The following is a 13,027-nucleotide window of genomic DNA, read 5'->3' on the forward strand; positions in this document are numbered from 1 at the left end:
CTCCAGCCGTCTGCTCGTTTGCTGTCCTCACTGGCATTCCTTGCCTGCAGGTGCGGCGCCCCGGTTTCTGCCTTCAGGATCATGCGGCGGTCTCCCGCTGCTTGACTCTGTTTCTCCTTTTTAATAAGGACAGTGTATAGCATTAGGTCCTTTTTTTTTAAGGGCAGTTCCTAAACTACTTAAAATGCTTCTGTTTTTGTTCACTTTTGACTGTGCTGGGTCTTCATTGCTGCGTGGACTTGTCTCTGTTGCAGCGACTGGCGGCTGGTCTTCGTTGTGGTGGCTTCTCTTGTGACTCCCAGACTCTAGAGCGTGTGGGCTCAGTAGTTGTGGTGCCTGGGCTTAGCTGCCCTGTGGCATGCAGGGTCTTCCGGGACCAGGAATTGAACCCGTGTCCCTGGGATTGGCAGGTGGATTCCCAACCCTTGGTTGTTGCTGTTTAGTTGCTGAGTCATGTCCAACTCTTTGCGACCCCATGGACTGTAGCCCGCCAGGCTCTTCTGTCCATGGGATTTCCCAGGTGAGAATGCTGGAGTGGGTTGCCATTTCCTCCTCCAGGGGATCTTCTCAGCCCAGGGATCAAACCGGCATCTCCTGTGTCTCTTGCATTGAAAGATGGAGTCTTTACCACTGCGCCACCTGGGAAGCCCCTGTCTCACCTGAGCTCCAGCCTTTTCCTTGGGTGTGTCCTAGCCTTGCTGCTGGGGGCTTCTCAGATGCTGTGTGAGTGGATCTCTGCAGAGGCTGCTCTGCCCACCCGCCACCCCCCTTCTCCTCCTGACTATAACCTGGAGCCATCCTTGGAGACTCTGAGTGCTCCTCCCTGGGCTCCTCTCTGACCCCCGCCCGCCTCCTCTGCTCTGCCTGGTCCTGTGTCCACAGGTAACCCGCCTGCGCTTGAGTGTGCGTGTGCTGGTCCTCCTGCTGGAAACGCTCTGCTGTGTGCACAGACGTGGCTTCCATCTTCCTGGGCTGGATGGGGCCCTCCCTGACTTTGAGGACCATGTCTGACCTCTTCTTGCCATTGGGCAGGTGTCTCTTGGGGAGCTGGGTATCTCTTGTTTGGAGCCAGGCCTGTTTGGAAGAAGGGAGTCAGCTTGTTAATTCAGCGAGCCATGCACCTCCCTGCTCCTGGCTTCATTCTGCCTGGCCTGTCCCCGCCAGAGCAGCAGCCAGGTCATCATCCTCTCATGTCCCCCTGCTGCCCTCCATGAAGCCTTCTGAGGGGTTGTCCTCTGTCCTTGATCCCCAGTCTCTGCCCTTGCTTGTGGTTTGAGCCTTGCTTGTCTTAGGGGAATCTGCACTTGGAGGTTAGAAATAATTTGGTCTAATCTGTTTCAACATTTGCTCTCTGGTGAGACCTCTGGCACATAGTCTGGGGGCTCAGTTGCTGGAAGGAATAACGCATACAATAATTCTTGAGAAGGGAAACCCTAGGTTTTCCTTTTGCTTGGAAAAGGTGTTAAAAGAGAAACCACCATCTATTATCATAAAGGAAAAGAAAAAGGCTCCTCATCTTTTTTTAATCCCTCCTGGGAAACCCTTCTGCTGTGTTTGAAGTGAATTTTTGTGGCGCCTGTACTGGCTGGCGTGCGTATATTTCTGTGTATATTAATGTGGTTGTAGTGCTCGTTTGGCTCAGATGGTAAAGAACCTGCCTGCAGTGCATGAGACCTGGGTTCAGTCCCTGGATCAGGGCCTGGAAAAGAGCCTAGCAACCCACTCCCGTATTCTTGCCTGGAGAATGCCGTGGACAGAGGAGCCTGGAGGGCTGCAGTTCATGGGGAGACAAAAAGTCGGACGCAGCTGAGCAGCCAACACACGCAAGTGCTCATTCTCGTTTTATGTTTTCGCTCAGTGCTGTGTTCCGAGACGCAGCCCTGTTTGTACAGGTGCAGTCTCTGGCGCTCACTGCTCTGAGTGACCCTCACGTTTCACTAGCCACCCTCCCAGTGATGGGCACCCATCCTGCCTCCTGCATCCGCCCCACGGAGCGCGGTAGGTGTGCGAGTGTCTTTGGATACGCGGCAGCTCCGGGGTGCGAGGATAGATACTTTTGGGGAAGAAGGGTCCTGCCCACACTGCTTATGCTGTCTACACGCCCACCCTCTGTGCCGGGGGCTGCCTGAATCCTGCACCGTTAGAATTTTCCTCACTCTAGCGAATTGTGTTTTAAACTGTCAACTTAATATGTGTTTCAATCTGATTATTAGTAAGTTTGAGCATCTCTTCATACATATGTAAGTCTTTTGGATTTCTCCTCTACAGTGTTTATAAACTTTGCTTATTTTTGTCTTGGGCTCTGTCTTTCTCTCGTCCCTTGGAAGTATTTCCTTAGATGTTCTGGGATATTCATCCCATGTCAATTTCAGGAAAGAAAGGGAGGGCATGGTAATACTGAAAATATGGGAGGGATAAAATCACAGGAAAGTGGGCAGTCCTCTACATTAAATATGGCCTTCTGAACAGCTTGCTGCATCGACCCTCTGTCTTTTTCCATTTCTGTCTGTGAACACTGACCCAGGTGGCCACTGATTATGGGCTGGGCAGATGGAAACCACCCAGGAAACGGTGGAGGGCTATCAGGAGATAATCCTCCAAATACGCCGTGAGACCTCACCATTGTGTCCACCGTGCTCCCTTATCACCGTGTAGTTGCCTTGTCAAGAATGAAGTGGGTTCACTGGTCGAATCTCGGTCTTAGCAAATCCTTCGCAAGGCTCCTGGCGATTTGCAGCTTTGTTTCTGAATGCTCAGAAAGCATCTGTTCATAATCCCCGGAGGATTTTAACTCCATCACTTCCTGCTTCCTCTCCTCCTCCGGTTGTTAAATCATTGCTCTGTAAGAGGTGTCCAGTCATTGGTGGAATACAGGTCTGTTTGCAGTTTCTGGGCATCTTCACTCACGCATCCCTGATTTCCAGCATTTGACTGTTTGTTACTTTATTACTGGTGACTTTGTTAAGTCGCTAAGTTGTGCTTGACTCTTTGCAACCCTATGCACTGTAGCACGCCAGGCTCCTCTGGCATGTGATGTTCTCCACCATCTCCTGGAGTTTGCTCAGACTCATGGGCATTGAGTTGGTCATGTCATCCCACCATCTCATCCTTCTTCTCCTGCCTTCAGTCTTTCCCAGCATCAGGGTCTTTTCAGAGTCAGTTCCTCACATCAGGTAGCCAAAGTACTGGAGTTTCAGCTTCAGCATCAGTCCTCTCAATGAATATTTAGGACTGATTTCCTTTAGGATGGGCTGGTTTGATCTCCTTGCAGTCCAAGGGACTCTCAAGAGTCTTCTCCAGCACCACAGTTCAAAAGCATCAAGTCTTTAGTGCTCGGCCTTCTTTAAAACCCTAGTGTTTAGTTAGTCTCTGGGAGCTGACCCACCTCGTGCTTTCCCAGTCTTTTTGTCATTCTCTTGGGGGCTGATGTCCTTCTGGTCCTGGGGAGCATAGTGGAACTTGTCTAGGCTTTTGATTGCCTTTCCTGGAGTGAGGTGGCCTAAAGCACCCTCAGAGTGTTTCGGGAGACATTCAGTGTGTAGCAGAGTCGTTGGGAGGTGAGTGACCAGCTGTGGACCCCTGAGCATTGGCAGGGACGATTTCTGCCCTCAGCCTGAGCGGAGGGGCCGAGGGTGTGGTCAGATCCTGCCTGGCATTGAATGTCCCTTCCACTGGGCATTTCCTTCTGTCTTCTGCTCTGTTTGCTTGCCCTCCCACGTGGAGAGAATGGGAACTGGAATCTAGGCCAGCCCCCGAGGGGGTCGGTGGGCCTGTGTTCCTGGGCCTGGTGCTTCCTGTTGGGGGCCGAGTCTTTGCCACAGAAGCACTTTGTGCGATGTGACTGCTCCAGGGCACCACCCACCCCCCCCAAGCCCCCTCCATCTCGAAGGGGGAGGAAGTCGGCTCTCAATAGGATTTCTGTTGTGCTGCCGCTGTTGATGATCTGAGGGTGTTGGTATGTGCGCTTGGCAGTGACCCCGCTCCATCCGGCCGAGGGACAGACAGGAAAATGTGCACCCCGGATCCTGCCCCGGGCTCCGTGGTCAAAGGGCGGCTTCTTCTCCTGGAGCTGGTTGCCACCCTCCGGACCACGTGGCTGATGGAGACCAAGGAGCTGGAGGTCTTTGTGTGAAGCCCCCTGACAAGGCTTCACGCTTGGTTTTGAGATGATCTCTACAAACCCCCAAAGCATCTCTGCAAACCTTAGGATGACTGAATTCTATGACAGGCTGACTCCCGTGGTTCTGCAGATAGAGAGTTCTAGGCAGTGGGAAGGTGCTATTTAGGACCATGTAATGTCCCTGTACTAACTATCTTACCTTTGTGTTTGTTTAGGGTGGTACAGAGGTTACACCTTAAGAAAAAAGTCTAAGAAGGTAAGTCCCTATTATTAACCACAGTGCATATCCCTTCATAAATCACCTTAGGAGAAGAAATCAGTTCTGTCTCATGGAGCCTAAGAGTTGTCCTTATATATCTCTTTCTCTGAATTAAGAAAATTTGTGAAATGTGGGCTACCCTCAATTGTTTTCTTTTTAAAAATTTTTTTGAAAACTTTATTTTTTAATTGAAGTATAGTTGATTTACAATGTTGTGTTCATTTCAGGTATACAGCAATGTGATTCAGTTATACCCATATATGTATTTCTCTTCTTTTATAGATTCTTTTCCATTACAGGTTATTACAGAATATAGAGTTCCGTACTGTGCTTGGTTGGAACAAGTATTGCTGTTGGCTATCTGTTTTATAAAGTAGTGTATATATGTTAATCTCAAACTCCTAATTCATCCTTCTCTCCCTCGAATGGTTTTCTGAACAGCACATATATGTAGAAATTGTCATTTCATGTCTATGAGTGAATGGCTGGGCTGTGTGGGGTGATGTTGACCTGTTGTCCTGAGAGCTGGGACCTTCTTTTCCTGGTAGAATTCTGCATCCTGTTGAAGTACAGGTTGTGTAAGAGAATGATCTGGGTAGACTGACTACGGCTCACGATTTTCAGTCTTGCGTTATCCTTAATGATAATGCAGCGCTCATGCCGGCTTCTTCCCTTCTTGCTTGTAATTATTTTTATACTACTGACTTCAGCTGGCCGAAGAAAGCGGTTCTGCCTCCTGGACAGTTTGCATGCGTGGTTGTTTGAGTTTCTGGGGCGAAGACATGCAATTACGCTGCGATCATTGCCATGCCATACGTGGTTCTGTTGTGGCTTTTCCATTCTTAGTTTCACAGAACCTAATGATGGCTGTTCCGTTTCACTCTAAGCTGTGGTTAGGCTGTCCACGTTACCTTATAAAATCTAATTATGCTTGACAGATGGTTCCTTTTGCTTTTGTTTCTTAACTTGGCCTCTCATTATCTCCTTATTGGGCTGGGCTCCTCCTGTGGTCCTGAGCCCGTGACTAAGGCTGTTGAAGGCCAGCTGTCCACGTGCAGGGCCTTCTTGCTCTGTTTTTTTCCCCAGACTCTCTGCAATCAGCCCTTGCTGGACAGGTGAGAGGTGTCCATCCTGTGGTAGCAGTCACTTCAGAGGTGTCCAGGCTGAGCTCTCTGGCAGTCTATCCTGATGTGAGAGATGCTAATAGGGTAACCTGCTGAGCCAGCTGTGCAGATTGGAGCCAGGACCTCCATCGTGATGCTGCTGAGCTCAGACTGGACTGTGAGTCTCTCATACCCAACGACCTGGAGTCTTGAGGTCTGAATGAGGGATATGCCAACCTGGTGGCTGGAGGAATAGCTCTCTCCAGAGAAAGTTCTGTTTTCACTCTGATTGTCTCTTCCATAATTTGGGATTAGCAGATGCAAACTAGTCCATATAGGGTGGATAAGCTACAAGGTCCTACTGTATAGCATGGGGAACTGTATTCAATATCCTATGATGAACCATAATGGAAAAGACTGTGAAGAACAATATATTACTGAGGCACTTTGCTGTGTAGCAGAAATAAGCACAGCATTGTAAATCAACTATACTTTAATTGAGAAAAAATAAGAAGAACGTTTTCCTGCAGATGAAAACCTCAGTTTCATCTGAGAAAGCCACAATTGAGAACTTTATTAACGACCTTAGGCTCATGGACTCCCCCGTCCACCCACGACAAAGCTGCAACTTCGCACGTTAGGTGTGTCCCAGGGAAGTGGTTCACTTTTTGATGCTTGTTTGGTATTTGGTGTCAGGTACCTCTTCCCTGGTGGCTCAGGTGGTAAAAGCGTTTGCCTACAATGCGGGAGACCCCAGTTCAGTCCCTGGGTCGGGAAGATCCCCTGGAGAAGGAAATGGCGACCCACTCCAGTATTCTTGTCTGGAAAATTTCATGGACGGAGGAGCCTGGTAGGCTACAGTCCATGGGGTTGCAAAGAGTCGGTCACGACTGAGCCTCTTCACTTTCACTTTCACCGCGTTCCCCAGCTGGGGGTGTCTCCTGGTTCCCCAGTGCCTCCGTGAGCCCTTGTCCTTCCTGCCCTGCACGGGAGAGACCTGACTTTGTAGCTTGCAGAGCTGGGTAGGGGTGTGTTTATTGTTCCATCTAAAACCTCTTTAGCAGTTGAAACTGACACCTTAGAGACGCTGTGATTTTGCTTTGGCCCACCCAGTTCAGGCAGTGGCAGAGAAAGGACTCGACTCCCAGGTACCCGACCCTGTGTTCTAGAAGCATCCTCTTACCGGTATTCACCAATGAGCTCTAGATCTGGCCGGTCCTGATCACCCCAGCTGAAGAAGCTGCTCATTTCAAGTGTCCAGGTGTCTCCAGCCTCATTTTCCCACTGTCCCTTCTGTGACCCCACGGGTTGTCGAGAGCAGCTTCACTGAAACTGAGGGATGTCTCTACCTGTGGACGTGGACATGGCTGAGACTCGTTGCTTTACGTACCCCACCCTCCAGCCAGTGCTCACCTGCTGGCATTAAATGTGCACTGGGACCTGTCCTGGTGGCTGGAGGTGTCTGTGCAGCAGGTCCGCCTGGTCCTCTGTGTTGCCCAGCCTCCGTCTTTCTGTCTGACTCCTTTCCCTCTCTGTGATAATTCTTTCTTACATGAAGTGTGGCCACTTTCCTGGTAGACAGGAGGAGCGGGGACCAGTGGTGCCCACTTTCTCTCCACGCAGGATGAGTTGCGTGGTTTCTGGATCTCCTGTGTTGATTCTTTGGCGTCGGAAGCCTGGGAAACCCAGTCAGAAGCTCCTGTTTTCACAGCAGGTGACTGTTCCTGCTGATTGACTTTCTGCTGCATGCATGGCATCTCAGGAAGCTGCTCCCTGTCTGCCTTGTGCTGCCTGAGACCCCCACGCCACCAAGACCCCCGTGCCCAGTGCCCCGCTCTTGCCCTCCAGGTGCTCACCTCTACTTCTTCCAGGAGGGGACGTGTGCTTGCTCAGGAAGCAGGTCCAGAACTCGTGGGGAAGCTCCTGGCCCTTCACGTACAGTGCCCGGGACTGACAGTCCTCCTGAGGAGCCTTCCCCTCGGAATTGTCTGTTGGGCCTTGTGTGCTGTTCCTTTGGAGGGTGCTGAGCACCATCTGCATGTAAACTGATGTCCCCCCGCTGGAGCCAGGCAGGTTGGGTGAAATGTACCTTATTTCTGTATTTTATTGGATGGCTCCTCTGTTTGGAGATTGATGAGAGTCTCTGTGGGTCAGGTAAGTAGTCAGCACATATGTGATGATCAACCGTGTAAACCCGCTTTCTGATGACAATTTTAGTATTTTGAAAGGAAGAGCTGTCAGAGGCCATCATCAGAAATTGTTTTTAGGCATCAGTTGACTTTCGATCTGCCTGTGTCCATAGTCAAAATGAGGTGTGACTTATGGAGAAGACACTGGAAGGTCCCGTGGGATTTTTCCTTTGCAAGCAGAGTGTGCATCTGTTTTCTTCTAAGACTTCTGCAGCCTCTTTGAAACACAAGCGAATTCAGTTGCCGTTTTCACACTTTGTTTTCTGTGCCGTGCTGTGACTTAGCATAAAATAAAGGCTTACGGATTTAATAGTGATCCAGTCATCCCCACCTCCACCGTTTTTGGGGGGACAGCTGTTTGATTGATAGTCAGTATTCATATCAATGCTACAACCTTCTGTCTCTTTTCCTCCCAAAGGGTATATTTCCTGCTTCGTACATCCATCTTAAAGAAGCCATAGTTGAAGGAAAAGGGTGAGTCTGGTCTTGATGTTTAAATGAAGTTGTGCAGTGATTGCATTTGACCTTGCTGCTTTTCACAGGGCGACACTGGGGTTGGACAGTGGATGCCTTTGATCCAGGGTGACAGGAGTTTAGGGAGAAGGCGGGGACTTCTGATCTAGAGCTGTCTACAACATGGCTTTGAGCCTTTAGGGAGTCTTCAATCAGCACTGGGACCACAGTCAATCTCCTAGAGCGCCATGGGGATTTGGAAAGCTTCCTGCTTCTTCCTCTGGGAGCCAGCCCATCTAGCAAAGGCTGCACAGCCCCCCAGCCCTGAATCCATTTTTCTGGAAGACTTTGCAGGATGTGATACAAATTCAGTGGGGAGTGAAGCAACAGTTGTTCGGTTGGGGTGTGTGTGAATTTACGTTTTGTCTGATTGTGATGTATGTTTCTTGGAGGTCATAAAACTGATGTATAAGATCATTAAAAGGACATTTGTAGAACAGGAACCCATTAGACAGGAATGGCAAATGAATAGCCAGGTGTGAACTTGGAGAAAGGAACAGTACCATGTTTTCCTTTTTGTCTCTGCTACATCTTCGCACTCCATTAAATATGTAAATGATAAAATTACTAATCATATGATTACTGCATAATGACATCTCTGCAGCTGATTGCAAAATTGCTTTTCCAAGCAGTGTACTTTTAACATATGAGAAGGACTGGGTCGGGCTCTGAGGTTCCATGGTGCATCATTAAAACAAGGAAAATAATTTAGAGGCATCAATGTGATGACCTGTAAGAGGGTCCTTTTTTCTAGAGAGAAATTGTTTTGTAGGTGAAATTTCAGAGGGAAGTAAAACGAGGAAAATTTGGAAACTTTTAACCCTACTGTGAACCCCGTTGAATAAAATATTTTCTTCATGTGTTTTACATCAGTTTGTATCAGGATCGGTATGGATGCTGGGCTGTATAGGAATCATTTTTTTAAATGCACGTTGAGGTATACAGATGAGTGTATGTAAAATGCAATTAGGAAGAGTAACAGAAAAGGGCGCAAGAGACTGTGTTGATTCTCGATAAGTAGAGTCACACTCCGCCGGACAGGTGGACAGGCAGACATTGGGTTAAGACTAGGAACCAGGTGGCATTTAGTCCAAGGGACGGATCAGACCAATTAAGGAAGGAAGGTAAGAAGGATCTAGAGCGGAGATCAGGACGCAATGGGTAAAGGGAGGTCCTCTCCACGTGGGAAACTGAAGTCTCACTGAGCTCCGGGTCCCTCCTGGCCAGTGGGAAGAGCCCAGTGGGCCTCGCATGGAGCTTAGGCTCTGTGAGATAAAGGCAGCGCAGCCGCTGACGAACGTCCTCGCACAGTGAGTGGTGCAACTTTGTAAGGATGACATCACAGAGCGAAGTGAACCACACTTCATCAGCACCCTTACTGGGAAACAGTCATGTCCTGTGAGAGACGCTGAAGACGTCCTATCAAAGGCTTATTCTGAAAAGCACTCCTGTGAGGGGTGGTCTCCCATGCACCCCTTCCTGGTCCCTGCTGCTCCCACTGGTGCACGTGGTCAGACCTCTCCAGAGGGACTGGCCCTCTCTCAGGAACTCCTGTGTTTCTTCCTTGGAGACCACCCCCGCTACAATCACTGAGTCCTTGCAGCCCGGAATCCCCACTGTGAGCTACAGCCAGGTTCCTGCCCACAGGTCTGGGCCTTGGGGACCTATCTCAGTGCCCCCTGGACATTGCATGTTGGTGGGAGCTTTGTCTGTTCAGGGCCTCTGGGCCCAGGTGGTCTTACTTCACAAGCCACCAAATTTGGTCTCTGACTCAGTCCCAAATATTAGGAGGGCTGCTTGGTGCAATGCCTGATCCAGAGCAAGTAACCGGAAAACAGCGGTTTGCTGAATAAAAAGCAGTGCACAGATAGATCAGGAGTCAAGAATAAGGCAAGGGTTAGCTTTCTGGGGTGGAGAGGCAAGGGAAAGAGGGTAACCAGAATTGGTGATCAGGGCACCTATGGACACTGGAAAGCTGTAACCTCACCTGTATTCGCCAAGGATAACTCTGTACTATCACAGAGTGAGTTTTAGGCAGGATGAAAATCTAAAAAAAAAATCATCTTATCCCAAGCCTGCATTTTAATGCCACACAGATTGGTGGTAATTTATGGCACCTATAAAATAGATGGGTACACATATTATGAATACACTTTCCACTTCTCAGACCTTGACGTCCTGATGGGATATTATTTGCCTCCTTCATCTTACCTTGACATGTGAGGTAGACGGCTTACACAGAGGGTAATGTATGAATGTTCTCGGGCTATGTACAGAAATTACTTGTCGTTCTTAGAGACATATGGAGACCTACGTGGACTCAGTCTTATTTGTATGTTTTCTCTCCACATTATGACCTGCGTGTGAAATTGACAAGGTGCCCTTCTGTTTAATGAAGCCGTGACCGTCTCTGCCCTTTCCTTTCCTCCCAGGCAACATGAAACGGTCATCCCAGGCGACCTCCCACTCATACAGGAGGTCACCACGACCCTGCGAGAATGGTCCACCATCTGGAGGCAGCTCTACGTGGTGAGAAGATGGGGCTTTTGTGGGTTTTTCTTTTAATGGGAGGATAATTGCGTTACAATATTTTGTTGGCCTCTGCCATAGATCAGCATGAATCAGCCACAGGTGTAACATATGTGGCCTCACTCCTGAGGCGCCCCCTCCCACCTTCCACCCCATCCTTCCCCTCTGGGTTGTCACAGAGCACTGAGCTAGCGTGCGTCCCGCGACAGATTCCCACTGGCGATCTAGTTTACGTATGGCAGCGTATATGTTTCCGTGCTGGTCTCTCAGTTTGCCCCCTCTCCCCTTCCCCTTCCTTCTCCTCTCCTGTCTCCACATTTCTGATTTCTGTGCCTGTGTCTGTGTTGCTGCCCTGCAGACAGATTCATCATCAGCACCATCTTTCTAGAGTCCATGCGTGCTAAGTTGCGTCAGTGTCTGAGTCTGTGTGACCCTATGGACTGTAGTCCGCCAGGCTCCTCTGTCCATGGGGTTCTCCAGGCAAGAATACTGCAGTGGGTTGCCATGCCCTCCTTCTGGGGATCTTCCCAACCCAGGGATCGATCCTGCCTCTCTTAAGTCTCCAGAATCAGCAGGCGGGTTCTTTAACCACTAGCGCCACCTGGGAAGCCCCTAGATTCCATATGTATGCGTTAATGTACGATGTTTGTCTTTCTGACTTACTTCACTCTGTATAATAGACTCTAGGTTTGAAGATGGGATTTTGAATCAGAGCTTAGCAATAGAGAATAGGTCTTTTGGAACCCTGCTGAGCCAAAGGATTAGTTTTGCTTTTTCTGGTACCCTCAGAAGCAGAACTTGTGGGAGCGAGTCATGCTCGGCAGCCTTGCCCTGTAGTCTGGCCACTCTCGGGGACTGCGGCCCTTACACCAGCTTTGTGCCGGGGCAGCTGTGCTGATTGCAGTGAAGTGGCTGTCGAGGAAGGGGCCGTGGGTTTCACCTTTCCTTGTACTGAAAAGGGAACTGGGCTGCTTTTAGACTTTGGAACACCGACTGAGGCCACCAGAGCTGGAGTTCCCTCTAAGTTTATACGTCGATCGTGAAAATGCAAATCTGCTTTTAAACCGTTGCAGGTGCCTCTTCCTGGATGCAGTGGACGGTGATGGCTGTCTGCCACTGTTGGCCTGTAGATAATGCCTCTTACCATTTGAGGAAAGTGACATAGTCTTTGAGATCTCAGCGTGTCTGTTTAGAGGGAGGGAGATGGTTTCCATTCTGGCTTTGTGCGAGATACCCAGTTCTCTGGATTGTGGAAGAAGCCTTATTAATGCGGCAGGGTTGGGGCCTGACACCTTCCATTTTGTATCCCCCCGGGGGCATTTGCTTTGCACGTAAATTCATATTTGCAGAAGATTACCTTTTGTTAGGTCTGTATTCCTCTTAAGGGTGTTGATTTCTCATCTGCTAATATTGTCAGTGCAAAGCTTGGACGCTGGAGGGAAGGCCGTACGTCAGTTTCTGGGGATCGTAGAAGACTTCTCAGTCCCACAGCTGCTCTCTGGGTAGCCTCATTGCTTTTGATTATACAGTGGTTTCCTATAAATACACAGTAATAAGCAGTTGCAGTAATTGTTCATCAAATGTTCTCAAAAACCTAGAGGCGTAAAGTTAACCATGAATATTTTGTGTAAATCTGAGCAATTTTGGAGTCGATATTTCATGTTAGCAATTTTTAGACAAAAATATGGCAAAACAAACAGGAGTTGATGCTGACTAATATGTTAGTGGACACGGTTTTGGCCATACAGCTCCGTAACAGACATTCCTAACCATCACCTGGTTACCTTTTTTAAAAAAAATCTACCTTTGCCTGTTAGGGATTTATACTGTTAGGTTCGTGCAAAGCTAAAGAAATGTGCTTATTATATATATGCACGTGTATTTTTGTTGCTTATAATATTTTTATATATTCTGTTTCCCTCTGCTCTGTGGCAATAGACAAGTTTAGAAAAATATTAAGGATTTTAGTTATTTGGTAATGCTTTATGAAAATAGACAAGGAGAATTAAAGAGGGAAACAAACATAATTTTAGAATGAACCATTAATTTTAATTATTTAGTTTTCATTTAAGAAGGTTCAATGGTTAGGATGTGGTGCTTTCACTGCTAGGACAAAGGTTCAATCCCTGGTCAGGGAACTAAGATATTACAAGCCACATGGCATGGCCAATAAATAAATACATAAATAAGAATTTAAGATTAGGATGATACTAACAAGGAGAACTTATAGGATAGAAAATAATCGGTTAGGGCGTGATAGGCTGAGTGAGTGGAGGGGATCCTAGAAATTCCTAGAAAGAAGGTCAAATGCTAT

General features: G+C 48.4%; 1 protein-coding gene across 2 annotated transcripts in view; it reads left to right on the forward strand.

The window, feature by feature from the left end:
• DOCK1 (dedicator of cytokinesis 1) overlaps positions 1–13,027 on the forward strand; it is a 568,995-nt gene that overhangs the window by 58,608 nt on the left and 497,360 nt on the right. For both annotated transcript variants that reach the window (XM_069566865.1, XM_069566866.1), the window contains exons 3-5: positions 4,336–4,376; positions 8,090–8,145; positions 10,617–10,713. In XM_069566865.1, coding sequence (XP_069422966.1) covers positions 4,336–4,376; positions 8,090–8,145; positions 10,617–10,713 — 194 coding nt within the window. The remainder of the gene's footprint in view (positions 1–4,335; positions 4,377–8,089; positions 8,146–10,616; positions 10,714–13,027) is intronic.

The sequence above is a fragment of the Ovis canadensis genome, chromosome 22, assembly GCF_042477335.2.
Source record: "Ovis canadensis isolate MfBH-ARS-UI-01 breed Bighorn chromosome 22, ARS-UI_OviCan_v2, whole genome shotgun sequence".
Taxonomy (NCBI): Eukaryota; Metazoa; Chordata; class Mammalia; order Artiodactyla; family Bovidae; genus Ovis; species Ovis canadensis.